This window comes from Bufo bufo, chromosome 1, assembly GCF_905171765.1.
Source record: "Bufo bufo chromosome 1, aBufBuf1.1, whole genome shotgun sequence".
Lineage (NCBI taxonomy): Eukaryota > Metazoa > Chordata > Amphibia > Anura > Bufonidae > Bufo > Bufo bufo.
In genome coordinates this window covers 631,928,283-631,944,659 of record NC_053389.1, presented here as the reverse complement: position 1 = coordinate 631,944,659, position 16,377 = coordinate 631,928,283, and the positions used below count along the sequence as shown (strand labels likewise).

The 16,377-nt window shown below is 44.7% G+C and overlaps 1 protein-coding gene across 1 annotated transcript in view; it reads left to right on the top strand.

The window, feature by feature from the left end:
* TRPM1 (transient receptor potential cation channel subfamily M member 1) overlaps nucleotides 1-16,377 on the top strand; it is a 131,882-nt gene that overhangs the window by 35,358 nt on the left and 80,147 nt on the right. The window contains exons 12-15 of the mRNA XM_040413840.1: nucleotides 206-256; nucleotides 1,004-1,039; nucleotides 3,526-3,666; nucleotides 4,112-4,141. Of these exons, the coding sequence (XP_040269774.1) occupies nucleotides 206-256; nucleotides 1,004-1,039; nucleotides 3,526-3,666; nucleotides 4,112-4,141 (258 nt within the window). The remainder of the gene's footprint in view (nucleotides 1-205; nucleotides 257-1,003; nucleotides 1,040-3,525; nucleotides 3,667-4,111; nucleotides 4,142-16,377) is intronic.

The window sequence follows — 16,377 nt, the reverse complement described above, 5'->3', positions numbered from 1 at the left end:
ACAGATCCACCATCCAAATGTGTATAAAATGCATTCGGTGAAGGAAATACTATGGATACCAAACAGCCTGGATTTAGTATTAGGCAAATGGAATGAATGGTACATGGTCAATCTAAAAAAAGAAATAGGGATTAGAAAGTTCTACAAGTTGTGTTATACAAATGCATATAAACTTGTATTAACTGGCAATTATTTTCTGTTTCAGAGATTAGGCCCTCCAAATACGCTGCATTACCTTGTAAGAGATGTAAAGAAGGTAAACTATATTACATCCAAAAATCTTGACGACTATATACAATAAACTGCTATTAGAAAATTTGGTTATTTTCTAACTGCTACCAGTGATGTACATACGTGGGAATTGGCTTAACATAATTTTCTGAACATACATCACTGGACATTTGATATGCTAAGCCATGAAAAAAGTTCATTAAATACCCCATTGTTATAACATCGAACAAAAGCAACCTTTGGATGGCTGTGAGATTTATGAAGTCTACTTCTTTCTATTTCTTGGGTTTTTTATCTGGCTGGTACACTGCTGTAACTGCTTATAAACTGTGCTGCCTATTCTTAGAAGCAGAAAACGTAAGCTATAGGGTGGCTTCACACATTGCTTGTCTTGGAAAATCATGCAGTTTTTGTGGCAATTTTTGTCTGCACCAAAGCCAGGAGTGGATGCAGCAAGATGGAAAAGTATACATCCTTCCTTTATATTTCTCTACCTTTTGAATCTACTTTTTGTTTTGGCTGAAAAAGCTGCATGAAAAACTGCCCCAAAAACTAAGGGTTTTTTAAGCCATGTGTCAAACCGCCCTTAGAAAGTGGCTTCTTCATGTTGCCTGTGACAGCTGGAGTATGTATGAACATGCAGGATAGAGGGACATATTTTCATTTACCATCATGATACATTGCTTTTTGTGCATTAATTTTTATATGTTTTTCATTGCCCATGTACCAATTGCTTTCCATCATCCATCACCATCGCTTCATTGCCATGCAGAGAATCACTAGGGGATTCGGATGGGTTAACATGGAGGTGAATCTCTTTTCATTCTAACTCAAACATCATTGAGAATATCAGATAGTTGTTAGTATTGATGAAAAATAGGCAGTAAGAGACTGAGTTGTATTAGTACAATAAATCCTATCTGCATATGAATACAATCTCTATAAACAACTGTTGCAGATAAATGTTTCTCAATGGGATAACTGACCGGAAGTGCCAAAAAGTACCTTGCCATGATGATCACTGCAGCCTTCTACATATCTTCAGTTCTGGAAACCTTCAAAAGCATTACAATACATACATTAATAATGTTAGTGGTAGGGTCATGAATACTACACAAATACTATACTGCATTCAATAAAGTAGTAAGGACATTTCTAAAAAAAAACTTCTGACAGTAAGACAAAAACCCAGCTGCTGGTTCCATCCAACCATCTGCACCATTAAAAACAACTCAAGGGAAAACGACTTCTCTGGCAGCTACTGTAGGACCAGAAGTGCTGTGCGATATATGAGTGTGTGGGGACCCCAACAACATAAGAAGACATTATAGACACAAGGGCTGTAGTAATCTGCATTCACCCACATAACAAAACATAAGGTTTATAAGTGAAGTGTTTAACGCCTTTGTCACCAACTTGCCTGTCCGAGCTCCAGCGCTGCAGTCTGGGGCTCGGACACTGCAGCGCTGTCATGCCAAGCCCCTTGGTGACTCGGTGTTTAGGTCACGCCCTCTTGATGGCATTCAGGCCACGCCCCTCTCGATGGTGTGTAGGCCACACCCCCTCTCGAACACCCGCTTTGATTATGCCCCCTGATGATGTCACCCCTGAGCCACGTCCCCCGGTGATGTCAGCGCTCAGGTGATTAGCTCCCTATTTAAGGCACCTACTGGCAATCATCTTAGCCAGTTATAGGTTTTCCTTGCTGCGCTCTGCTGCCTGTGTGTTAATTGAACTGTTGCTTTGGGACTTGACTTCGGCTATACCTAGACCTCTCTCTCTGCTTAGCGATTCTGTACTTTCTTCCTGTCCGGTATTGACCCTTGGCTTGATATTGCTTCCTCCTTTTGCTTAGTGATTGTGTTGGTATTGATCTCCTGGTTTGACTTCCCTTGGTGTTTGTTTGTCTGGTCCTGTGTGTGAACAGGTACCTGCGGTTTCCGCGGGCACTTGGATTGTATCTCTGCACTTACCAGTATAGGGACCGTCGACCAGTTGTGGACTTGTCGCCTAGGACTTGTTCTGCAAGTAGGCAGGGTCAGAGGGCCGGGTTCAAGTTAGGGCTCACTGTGTGAATGCGTGTCCCTGCCTACGGTCGTGACAGTATAACTGGCCTTAAAAGTCTTCCCCTCCACCCGGAGGTGCTCTTGCTATGGATCCCATGCTAGGACTATCCAACAAGATGGAGGGTGTTGTCCAGCTAGTCTAAGACTTAGTGCAGATGGTTTATCAGCAGGAGTCTCAGTCCCCTACTCTCTCTGCTCTTATGTCAGTTGAACCTAAAATTCAGCTTCCTGATAGGTTCTCTGGGAATCGTAAAAACGTTGTTACATTTCGTGAGAGTCGTAAGCTGTACTTTCACCTTAGGCCTCACTCTTCTAGGTTGGAAGTTCAGAGGGTGGACATTATTATGTCCTTGCTACAGGGAGATCCTCAAGAGCGGCCATTTTTCCTGGCACCTAACTCCCCTGAATTATGTTCTGTTGATTGTTTTTTTTTTCATCTCTGAGCTTGTTATATGATGAGCCGGATAGGACGGCTTATGCTGAGAGTCAGCTTCTGTCCCTTACTCAAGAAAAGCGACCTGTGGAGGAGTTTTGTGAAGAGTTCCGCAAATGGTGTACTGCCTCCGGGTGGCATGATCCAGCACTGAGGTCTCAGTTCAGGCTGGGTATGTCTGACAAACTAAAGATCTGTTAGTTAATTATCCCACCCCAGGTTCCCTTCGAAGAAGCGATGTCTTTGGCTATTCGCCTAGATAGGCGTATAACAGAATCACTAAGAAGAGAGAGGTCTAGGTATAGCCGAAGTCAAGTCCAAAAGCAACAGTTCAATTAACACACAGGCAGCAGAGCACACCAAGGAAAACCTATAACTGGCAAAGATGATTGCAAGTGGCTGCCTTAAATAGGCAGCTAATCACCTGAGCGCTGACATCACCGGGAGCGTGGCTCGGGTGTGACATCATCAGGGGGCGTGACCAAAGGGGGTGCTCACGAGGGGCGTGGTCTACACACCATTGAGAAAGGCGTAGCCTAAAGGGGCTTGGCATGACAGCACGTCTGGCACCACACTGCAGTGTTCGAGCCCCAGACTGCAGTGCTGGAGCTCGGACAGGCAAGTGGGTGATAGCCTTATTGTATAATCTAGACTGAACAACAAAACTACATTTTAAGACTAATGCTTTGTTACAACAGCTCTTATGACCAGTGGTAATAACTTTCATAAATATGTTTTATAAATATAAATAAATATATATATATATATATTCTTTTAACTTTTTTTTCTGAACAGGGTAACCTTCCACCAGATTATCATGTCAGTTTAATTGACATTGGCCTTGTGCTGGAGTACCTCATGGGTGGGGCTTATCGTTGTCATTACACTAGAAAAACCTTCAGGACCCTCTACAACAACTTATTTGGACCAAAGAGGGTAATAGACTTTATTTGGAATTCCAGATTAGTTATTTAGAAATGTAGCAGTGTAGGGGGGAAAGGGGGTTCACATCGGTGTTTTCAATTCCGTTATAGCTTTCTGTTATAACATGCTTATAACGGAATTGAGAAATGGAATTCAAAACAGAAACCTTTAGAGGCATTCTATTTTGGTCCATCAAAATAAAGTTCTATGGCCAAAAATAATGGTTCCATCTGGTTTCCATTATCTTGGATGGAAAAAAAATCCTGTTGACAGGAAAGCTATAACGGAAGCCGATGTGGACCACCCAACCATCAATTTTGGAAGCTGTTAGTTTTAGAAAAAAGGGATTACAATGTTCAAAGAGCTATGTATTTAATTCTGCATTGTCTATTATAATATATATATTAGGAGAACAAGAAGAATCCATGAATTCATAATTCTCTGTTGTTGTCCACAGCCAAAAGCCCTCAAACTTTTAGGAATGGAGGTAAGCATGCATTTGCCTGTTGCTGTGGATTTCTGTTCAGTATATGTAGACCAACTACTCGAGAGTATTATTTTTCTGAGTTCCAGCTAAATCAATTGACATGAATATAATGGGGTATGAAAAGTATATCTAAGTTCCAGCAGAAAGAAACCCCTAAAATCACAATTTTAATCATATACAGTACAGACCAAAAGTTTGGACACACCTTCTCATTCAAAGAGTTTTCTTTATTTTCATGACTATGAAGACATCAAAACTATGAACTAACGCATGTGGAATTATATATATAACAAACAAGTGTGAAACAACTGAAAATATGTCATATTCTAGGTTCTTCAAAGTAGCCACCTTTTGCTTTGATTACTGCTTTGCACACTCTTGGCATTCTCTTGATGAGCTTCAAGAGGTAGTCCCCTGAAATGGTCTTCCAACAGTCTTGAAGGAGTTCCCAGAGATGCTTAGCACTTGTTGGCCCTTTTGCCTTCACGCTCAGCCCAAACCATCTCGATTGGGTTCAGGTCCGGTGACTGTGGAGGCCAGGTCATCTGGCACAGCACCCCATCACTCTCCTTCATGGTCAAATAGCCCTTACTTTCAAAGTTTTGCAAATTTTTCGGCTGACTGACTGACCTTCATTTCTTAAAGTAATGATGGCCACTCGTTTTTCTTTACTAAGCTGCTTTTTTCTTGCCATAATACAAATTCTAACAGTCTATTCAGTAGGACTATCAGCTGTGTATCCACCTGACTTCTCAACGCAACTGATGGTCCCAACCCCATTTATAAGGCAAGAAATCCCACTTATTAAACCTGACAGGGCACACCTGTGAAGTGAAAACCATTTCAGGGGACTACCTCTTGAAGCTCATCAAGAGAATGCCAAGAGTGTGCAAAGCAGTAATCAAAGCAAAAGGTGGCTACTTTGAAGAACCTAGAATATGACATATTTTCAGTTGTTTCACACTTGTTTGTTATGTATATAATTCCACATGTGTCAATTCATAGTTTTGATGCCTTCAGTGTGAATCTACAATTTTCATAGTCATGAAAATAAAGAAAACTCTTTGAATGAGAAGGTGTGTCCAAACTTTTGGTCTGTACTGTACGTTATAACAAAACAATAACGAACACAGGTGCACTCTGCAGTAATACTAAATCCTCAAACTGATTTTAAAATTGAGAGATTAGTCAACATGTCCCACGGTGTAGAACATGTCTAAGCCCGGACACCGCGACAAGGTTTCTCAAGTAGCCCGGGACCCTACACTCTCCAACCTGAGCCATATGGGCAATACCAGGAGCCAGTGGGCAAATTACAGGAGCATTGGGCCGACTCACAAACAACTCACCAGTTACCTCCAGCATGTGGCCATGCCTGCAATGGGAGGAGGGAGGAGTCTGTGAGTCCCACTCAAGACTTGCTGATATGTCCCAGGCCTCACAGGTGCACCTTAATGTGACCTGTAGATGGAAAACAGGCACATTTAAATAGGAGTTTATACACCTCCAGAAATCTATATATACAGACTAAGAAGACAGGTTGGCATTAGCAGGAGGTGCTTCAAACCCACATGCAGTTGTGCATATATATAGGGGAGCAGATCCTGCATTTGTGGCCCGTTGCTAATGGCAATCCCCAGCAAAATGCATACAATGGAGGATGCCCGCAGCGAACCACAAGTACCACAATAGACATCCTACACAAGGTAACAAGTGCGGATGTAATAATTAATATAACAATATAACAAAACAATAACGAACACAGGTGCACTCTGCAGTAATACTAAATCCTCAAACTGATTTTAAAATTGAGAGATTAGTCAACATGTCCCACGGTGTAGAACATGTTTAAGCCCGGACACCGCGACAAGGTTTCTCAAGTAGCCCGGGACCCTACACTCTCCAACCTGAGCCATATGGGCAATACCAGGAGCCAGTGGGCAAATTACAGGAGCATTGGGCCGACTCACAAACAACTCACCAGTTACCTCCAGCATGTGGCCATGCCTGCAATGGGAGGAGGGAGGAGTCTGTGAGTCCCACTCAAGACTTGCTGATATGTCCCAGGCCTCACAGGTGCACCTTAATGTGACCTGTAGATGGAAAACAGGCACATTTAAATAGGAGTTTATACACCTCCAGAAATCTATATATACAGACTAAGAAGACAGGTTGGCATTAGCAGGAGGTGCTTCAAACCCACATGCAGTTGTGCATATATATAGGGGAGCAGATCCTGCATTTGTGGCCCGTTGCTAATGGCAATCCCCAGCAAAATGCATACAATGGAGGATGCCCGCAGCGAACCACAAGTACCACAATAGACATCCTACACAAGGTAACAAGTGCGGATGTAATAATTAATATAACAATATAACAAAACAATAACGAACACAGGTGCACTCTGCAGTAATACTAAATCCTCAAACTGATTTTAAAATTGAGAGATTAGTCAACATGTCCCACGGTGTAGAACATGTCTAAGCCCGGACACCGCGACAAGGTTTCTCAAGTAGCCCGGGACCCTACACTCTCCAACCTGAGCCATATGGGCAATACCAGGAGCCAGTGGGCAAATTACAGGAGCATTGGGCCGACTCACAAACAACTCACCAGTTACCTCCAGCATGAGGCCATGCCTGCAATGGGAGGAGGGAGGAGTCTGTGAGTCCCACTCAAGACTTGCTGATATGTCCCAGGCCTCACAGGTGCACCTTAATGTGACCTGTAGATGGAAAACAGGCACATTTAAATAGGAGTTTATACACCTCCAGAAATCTATATATACAAACTAAGAAGACAGGTTGGCATTAGCAGGAGGTGCTTCAAACCCACATGCAGTTGTGCATATATATAGGGGAGCAGATCCTGCATTTGTGGCCCGTTGCTAATGGCAATCCCCAGCAAAATGCATACAATGGAGGATGCCCGCAGCGAACCACAAGTACCACAATAGACATCCTACACAAGGTACTTGTGGTTCGCTGCGGGCATCCTCCATTGTATGCATTTTGCTGGGGATTGCCATTAGCAACGGGCCACAAATGCAGGATCTGCTCCCCTATATATATGCACAACTGCATGTGGGTTTGAAGCACCTCCTGCTAATGCCAACCTGTCTTCTTAGTTTGTATATATAGATTTCTGGAGGTGTATAAACTCCTATTTAAATGTGCCTGTTTTCCATCTACAGGTCACATTAAGGTGCACCTGTGAGGCCTGGGACATATCAGCAAGTCTTGAGTGGGACTCACAGACTCCTCCCTCCTCCCATTGCAGGCATGGCCACATGCTGGAGGTAACTGGTGAGTTGTTTGTGAGTCGGCCCAATGCTCCTGTAATTTGCCCACTGGCTCCTGGTATTGCCCATATGGCTCAGGTTGGAGAGTGTAGGGTCCCGGGCTACTTGAGAAACCTTGTCGCGGTGTCCGGGCTTAGACATGTTCTACACCGTGGGACATGTTGACTAATCTCTCAATTTTAAAATCAGTTTGAGGATTTAGTATTACTGCAGAGTGCACCTGTGTTCGTTATTGTTTTGTTATATTGTTATATTAATTATTACATCCGCACTTGTTACCTTGTGTAGGATGTCTATTGTGGTACTTGTGGTTCGCTGCGGGCATCCTCCATTGTATGCATTTTGCTGGGGATTGCCATTAGCAACGGGCCACAAATGCAGGATCTGCTCCCCTATATATATGCACAACTGCATGTGGGTTTGAAGCACCTCCTGCTAATGCCAACCTGTCTTCTTAGTCTGTATATATAGATTTCTGGAGGTGTATAAACTCCTATTTAAATGTGCCTGTTTTCCATCTACAGGTCACATTAAGGTGCACCTGTGAGGCCTGGGACATATCAGCAAGTCTTGAGTGGGACTCACAGACTACTCCCTCCTCCCATTGCAGGCATGGCCACATGCTGGAGGTAACTGGTGAGTTGTTTGTGAGTCGGCCCAATGCTCCTGTAATTTGCCCACTGGCTCCTGGTATTGCCCATATGGCTCAGGTTGGAGAGTGTAGGGTCCCGGGCTACTTGAGAAACCTTGTCGCGGTGTCCGGGCTTAGACATGTTCTACACCGTGGGACATGTTGACTAATCTATCAATTTTAAAATCAGTTTGAGGATTTAGTATTACTGCAGAGTGCACCTGTGTTCGTTATTGTTTTGTTATATTGTTATATTAATTATTACATCCGCACTTGTTACCTTGTGTAGGATGTCTATTGTGGTACTTGTGGTTCGCTGCGGGCATCCTCCATTGTATGCATTTTGCTGGGGATTGCCATTAGCAACGGGCCACAAATGCAGGATCTGCTCCCCTATATATATGCACAACTGCATGTGGGTTTGAAGCACCTCCTGCTAATGCCAACCTGTCTTCTTAGTCTGTATATATAGATTTCTGGAGGTGTATAAACTCCTATTTAAATGTGCCTGTTTTCCATCTACAGGTCACATTAAGGTGCACCTGTGAGGCCTGGGACATATCAGCAAGTCTTGAGTGGGACTCACAGACTCCTCCCTCCTCCCATTGCAGGCATGGCCACATGCTGGAGGTAACTGGTGAGTTGTTTGTGAGTCGGCCCAATGCTCCTGTAATTTGCCCACTGGCTCCTGGTATTGCCCATATGGCTCAGGTTGGAGAGTGTAGGGTCCCGGGCTACTTGAGAAACCTTGTCGCGGTGTCCGGGCTTAGACATGTTCTACACCGTGGGACATGTTGACTAATCTCTCAATTTTAAAATCAGTTTGAGGATTTAGTATTACTGCAGAGTGCACCTGTGTTCGTTATTGTTTTGTTATATTGTTATATTAATTATTACATCCGCACTTGTTACCTTGTGTAGGATGTCTATTGTGGTACTTGTGGTTCGCTGCGGGCATCCTCCATTGTATGCATTTTGCTGGGGATTGCCATTAGCAACGGGCCACAAATGCAGGATCTGCTCCCCTATATATATGCACAACTGCATGTGGGTTTGAAGCACCTCCTGCTAATGCCAACCTGTCTTCTTAGTCTGTACTGTACGTTAAAAAAAAGATCCTGACTGGACCTCCAATATCAAAACAAGAAAAAAATTACATACGAAGTGAATGACTGATAGGTTGCATCCAGATACTTAACAATGCTTCTGGGGTAGGGGGATAAATTGTCCCTATATCTGCCCCTATCCTAAATCCTCAGCCCAGGGAGGACCCCTGATGGTGGAGACCCCCTGTCCACGTTCCTAGGCTATTATTGTCCCTACGTTGTCCCTACAGGGATATATACCGGAATATTCTGGAGTACCCCAGGTATGAGGCAAGGATAATAAGGTACCAAAGGTACAGCAATTTACTGGATGATAAAGACAAAGTGCAAATACAGATAGTAAGGGTTGACCATATAGTCAAACACCTAAAATAACCTCGATGCGTTTCCCCCTAGTCAGTGCTATGGGATCATCAGGAGGTAAATGATAACAAAAATGCTAATGGTCTATGCAATACTAATGTAACACGATATATACTGGATCACAGCCAGGTTACATAACCAGATAATCGCTCTACGTATAGTTTATACAGGGGGTCGTTCTAAGACCAATCCACATAAAGTGTAGCACCATTCCAGATCAACCACAACCACAGATGTCATGTGTGGCTATAATGTCGGTGCTGCGGTCACAAGTCCTGGAGGCCAAATGAAGGTGTATTCCACATCCTGTTGGGCAAAAGTAATCATATACCCATATCAGTACGGTGTCCAACAATGATATATATTGAATTTGCTATAGTGTTGTGCACACTCACAATTAGAAGGTATGATCCACCCCAACGAGACAGCGTTCCTGTCGTCCCACTGTGAAAAAGTCTTGATAAGACCCACACTAGGATTAAGAGACAGAGTCACCACAGATACATAAAAAAGGGTACACCAATCCATTCAAGGTATGTAATCAATTCAACTTACATCTTGAAGGCCTCCCTGTGATAAACGCTCCCCCTGGTAGGCGATCTACTGACATACTGCAGGTGTATTTAAAGCGCTACCAATTAGCGCCACCGAGATCATTGGTGGATAGCAGGGCTTCCGGGATGGCGTCTCTTCCCGGTATTGGAACGCACATGCGTTCCAAAAGGCGATTTCCGGTCCACAGGAAACCAGTTCCGGTTCCTGGAACACATCGCACTACTGGTCATCCATCCGGTATGCAGACACCCCCAGTTCCGGTCTTTGGAACGCATATGCGTCCCAGAAGGTAATTTCCGATTCACAGTGGATCGGTACCGGTCCTTGGAGCGCATCATGCTCCAGATCATCCATCCGGTATGCAGAAACCTTCAGTTCCAGTCTGTGGAACGCTTTGCGTTCCAAATCATACATCCAGTATGCAGAAACCCCCAGTAGCATGTCCCGATCACGTAACCCATATATTATCCTGTTGGTAAGCCGAAGATACAGCTCCTATTGTCTATGTACTTAATGCCACATGCTTTTAATGATTTATTGAACATGTAAGCAGTACCTATTTATGGGAATATGATGTCAAGGGGAAAGGTACAGTCACAGATCAAGCCCCAGTTGTTTAGACGCAGATCAACATGGTATCTATGTGGTCATGTGATACCAAGGTCTGGTTCAAAATCACAGAATAGTTTAAATACAATTATATACAGTTATATCACAGTTATCCCACAAATATATAATTTTCTGAAGACAGTCCGTGGTCGTCTAAGGACAATGACATGATATGGGGTCACTAATGTCCATTCCGATATATCAATTTTAATGCTTCACGCATAAGGCCTAATTTTTGCAAACACTTCAGAGGTCACCATGAAGCTAAGCCATCAGACAGACAAGGACATCACAGGGACAGACACACTCATAAGAAGCAGGAGAAGGTCAATCTTTCATTTATGCCCAAAGGGGCCTGGGATCTAAAACGATGGATCCATGTACATTCTTTCTGTAATATTTTCCTGTCCCAGTCCCTGCCCCTAGGTGACGTTGGACCAGTTCCAAGACAGAGAATTTCAAGCATCCGGGGTTCCCCCCATAAATTTCATTGACATGTGAGGCTACTGGAGTGATATTCTTTTTGATGACATCATTTACATGTTCGCATACTCTCCTCCGTACCTCTCTGATTGTCTTGCCTATGTAGTCCTTTGGACAATGACACTGGCAAATATATATTGCCCCCCTGCTGCGACAGTTACAGAAATCCCTGATTTTATACACTTGTCCAGTGACCGTGCATGTTATTGTCTTAGAGGTTGAGATGTACTTGCAAGCTTTGCATGATCCACATCTAAACATCCCTGTTGGTTTGCGGTCAAGCCACGCACCCTCCCTAATAGGAGGGGTGTAGTGGCTATGGACAAGGCGGTCCTTAAGACTTTTACCACGTCTATAGCTGACGCTTGGTTTCTCCGTCAGGATGTCACATAGATCTGGATCCATCCGTAATATGGGCCAATATCTATTAAGTGTCATCATGACCTGCTCATTCGCTGAGTCAAATGTTGATATAATTCGGGGTGGTTGAGTCTTGTCCTGATCTCTACATTTTGGGACTAGAAGGCTGGTTCGGTCCTGGTGTGCTGCATTTTTAAAGGCTTCATTGAGATGCCTCTGAGGATATCCCCTCTCTCTAAACCTAATTTGCAGCTTCTTCATTGTAAAAAGTTTGATTATCCGAGCAATTCCGTCGTACACGGAGATATTGTCCCCTCGGTATCCCCCGTTTAAGGGGCACGGGGTGATGGCTCTCCCAGTGTAAAACGGAATTAGTGGCGGTCGCCTTTCTATGGATGTCAGCAATCAGTTTGTCACCAGTCATCGTAACACGGACATCCAGAAAGGCGATCGTCTTAGGATCAATCTCAAATGTAAATCTGAGGCCGATTTGATTGTCATTAAGCTCAGTTCCAAACTTGTTGAATTCATCTGACCCACCTTTCCAGACCAGAAAAATATTGTCGATATAACGTGTCCAGACAATAATTTTGTCTGTCCACCACATTGCCTGGTCTGGGAAGATACAGGTGTCCTCCCACCAGCCCAGGAAGAGGTTGGCATAGTTAGGGGCACAGGGGCTCCCCATTGCCGTCCCCCTGAGCTGGTGTAATAAACGCCCGTTGAATAGAAAAAAAATTGTGGGTCAGTATGAATTCAAGGAGCCTCAGGATAAAACCATTGTGAGCATTACAGTGTGTCCCCCTAGTCTTAAGAAAGTATTCCACCGCACGGAGCCCTCTTTCATGCGGTATGGAACTGTAGAGAGACTCAACGTCAATACTCGCTAGGAGACATCCGGGGTCAAGACTAATGGTGTCAATCTTATTGAGAAAGTCCATCGTGTCCCTCGTGTATGCTGGTAGGGACACGACGAACTGTCTCAAAACACGGTCAACATATATGCCACTATTCTGAGTGAGGGAATCCACCCCTGAAATAATTGGTGTCACGGTAAAGAGTGAGGGAAACTCCCCACCGTGCGATGTTAAAGGGATATTGGGTCGCTGCTAGGCCAGGACAGGAATCAGGGAGCAGGCCACCTCCTAAAGCGTCCCTAACTCTGACCCTGACTCCTAACCGTATGAGCCAACCCAGATGGTAGGAGGGCTCATACTCCGTATCCTCAGGTCCCTACTAGCCCTCAGGAAATCCCTGGACTAAGGAGCAGGGTAAGACGTCCTGTTCCTCCACAACACGGACGAACAGGAGTCTCACTGGCCAAGCTGCAAGGAAAGGGGAACATATACAGCATATGGCAAGGGCAGGTAAGTGAAACCAGTACCCACCTACCTGCCACAGACACACAGCCTGGAACCCATGCACAAGTGCTGATGTCCACAACAACATAAAAGGACACAGCACACACCACACATCACACAGGAACCCAGGAAACCATAGCTGCAAAAAGGTGAGACACGACAAGAACATAAACTTAACATCTTAACATAGACGGTTTACATGCACGGTCACTGGACAAGTGTTTAAAATCAGGGATTTCTGTAACTGTCGCAGCAGGGGGGCAATATATATTTTCCAGTGTCCTTGTCCAAAAGACTACATAGGCAAGACAATCAGAAAGGTACGGAGGAGAGTATGCGAACATGTAAATGATGTCATCAAAAAGAATATCACTCCAGTAGCCTCACATGTCAATGAAATTCAGGGGGGCACCCCGGATGCTTGAAATTCTCTGTCTTGGAACTGGTCCAACCTTCACCTAGGGGCGAGGACTGGGACAGGAAAATATTACAGAAAGAATGTACATGGATCCATCGTTTTAGATCCCAGGCCCCTTTGGGTATAAATGAAAGATTGACCTTCTCCTGCTTCTTATGAGTGTGGCTGTCCCTGTGATGTCCTTGTCTGTCTAACGGCTTAGCTTCATGGTGACCTCTGAAGTGTTTGCAAAAATTAGGCCTTATGCGTAGGGATGAGCGAACTCGAACTGTATAGTTCGGGTTCGTACCGAATTTTGGGGTGTTCGTGACACGGACCCGAACCCGAACATTTACATAAAAATCTGGGTTCGAGTTCGTTGTTCGGCGATTTCTATGGCGCAATTTGAAAGCCTGCAAAGCAGCCAATCAATAAGCGTCATACTACTTGCCCCAAGAGGCCATCACAGCCATGCCTACTATTGGCATGGCTGTGATTGGCCAGTGCAGCATGTGACCCAGCCTCTATTTAAGCTGGAGTCACGTAGCGCCGCACGTCACACTGCTCTGATCAGTATAGGGAAAGGATGCAGCTGCTGTTAGGGCGATGCAGCAAAAACACTTAATGAAGTGATCGATCTACAGCTGTGAATCATTCAACTTCTGCTAGTTAATTGCGCACTGTTTTTAGGCTGCCTAGAGCGTTTTTCTGTCACTTTTTTCTGGGGTGATCGGCGGCCATTTTGTGTCTTGTGGTACGCCAGCACAAGCTGCCACCAAGTACATTTAACCATCAATAGTAGTTTTATTTTTTTGCTATATCCTACATCAGGGGCTTGGCTGTGCTTATTGTCACCCCTAGAAACTCAGGATAGAATTTTCTATATTTTATTGAGGGGTGAAATTCATTTGCAAAAATAGCAATCCCCTAAATCTTGTGTTCCAGCTGTGGCTAGCCAAGTGTAATACTGTCTGCTGTCTGGCAAAGGATATTTTTTTTTTCTGGGGTGAATTTCAATTGCCAAAATAGCAATACCCTAAATCTGGTGTTCCAGCTGTGGCAGGACAAGTTTTATAGTGTCCGTCAAAGCATAGCTTTTGTTCTGGGTTGAAGGTCAATTGCCAAAAAACCAAAACCCTAAATTAATGGTTTCTGCTGTTGCAGGCCAAGTGTAAATCTGTCCGTAAAAGGGTATATTACACTCAGCGTGCATCTCCAAGTGTATTTCTTTCCGTAAAAGGGTATATTACACAAAGTGTTAAATTACAATTGCTGAAAGCATAATCCTTTAAATTTGCACGCACTATTGTGCATCTCATAGTGTATTTCTGTCCGTAAAAGGGTATATTACACTCAAGGTGTAAATACAAGTGCTGATAGGGTCATCCTCAATAACTTCACACGCTACCGTGCATCTCCAAGTGTATTTCTTTCCGTTAAAGGGTATATTACACTAAGTGTTAAAATACAAGCGCTCAAAGCATAATCCTATATATTTTTTCACACGCTACTGTGAATCTCCAAGTGTAAGTCTGTCTGTAAAAGGATACCTTTCATCTGGGGCCTAAATACTAGGCCTACAATTGATATTCCCCTAAATCTGTGGTTACTGCTGTGCCTGTATTAGTGTAATACGGTACATAAATAGATAGCCAGATAGTGTTAGGTGCCTGTAAAAAAAAGGCCTGAATTTGAATTCAATACATTGGGCCAAATAATTTTTTTCTTATTGTGGTGAACAGTAACAATGAGGAAAACATCTAGTAAGGGACGCGGACATGGTCGTGGTGGTGTTAGTGGACCCTCTGGTGCTGGGAGAGGACGTGGCCGTTCTGCCACAGCCACACGTCCTAGTGAACCAACTACCTCAGGTCTCAGTACCCGCCAGAATTTACAGCGATATTTAGTGGGGCCCAATGCCGTTCTAAGGATGGTAAGGCCTGAGCAGGTACAGGCATTAGTCAATTGGGTGGCCGACAGTGGATCCAGCACGTTCATATTATCTCCCACCCAGTCTTCTGCAGAAAGCGCACAGATGGCGCCTGAAAACCAAGCCCATCAGTCTGTCACATCACCCCCTTGCATATCAGGGAAACTGTCTGAGCCTCAAGTTATGCAGCAGTCTCTTATGCTGTTTGAAGACTCTGCTGGCAGGGTTTCCCAAGGGCATCCACCTAGCCCTTCCCCAGCGGTGGAAGACATAGAATGCACTGACGCACAACCACTTATGTTTCCTGATGATGAGGACATGAAAATACCACCTCAGCACGTCTATGATGATGACGAAACACAGGTGCCAACTGCTGCGTCTTTCTGCAGTGTGCAGACTGAACAGGAGGTCAGGGAGGAAGACTGGGTGGAAGACGATGCAGGGGACGATGAGGTCATAGACCCCACAAGGAATGAAGGTCGTGCCACTGACTTTCAGGGTTCAGAGGAAGAGGCAGTGGTGAGACCGAGCCAACAGCGTAGCAAAAGAGGGAGCAGGGGGCAAAAGCAGAACACCGGCCGCCTAGAGAGTTCGCCTGCTACTGGCCACCGCCACCTGGGACCGAGCACCTCAAAGGCAGCTTCAAGGAGTTCCCTGGCGTGGCAGTTCTTCAAACAATGTGCTGACGACAAGACCCGAGTGGTTTGCACGCTGTGCCATCAGAGCATGAAGCGAGGTATTAACGTTCTGAACCTTAGCACAACCTGCATGACCAGGCATCTGCAGTGGAGTAAACACCTTAAAAACAAGGAACTCACTCAGGCTCCCCCTGCTACCTCTTCTGCTGCTGCCTCGGCCTCTTCCTCCGCCTCTGGAGGAACGTTGGCACCTGCCGCCCAGCAAACAGAGGATGTACCACCAACACCACCACCTCCGTCACCAAGCATCTCCACCATGTCACACGGCAGCATTCAGCTCTCCATCTCACAAACATTTGAGAGAAAGCGTAAATTCCCTCGATCCCTGGCCCTGAATGCCAGCATTTCTAAACTACTGGCCCATGAAATGCTGTCATTCAGGCTGGTGGACACAGACAGCTTCAAACAGCTCATGTCGCTTGCTGTCCCACAGTATGTTGTT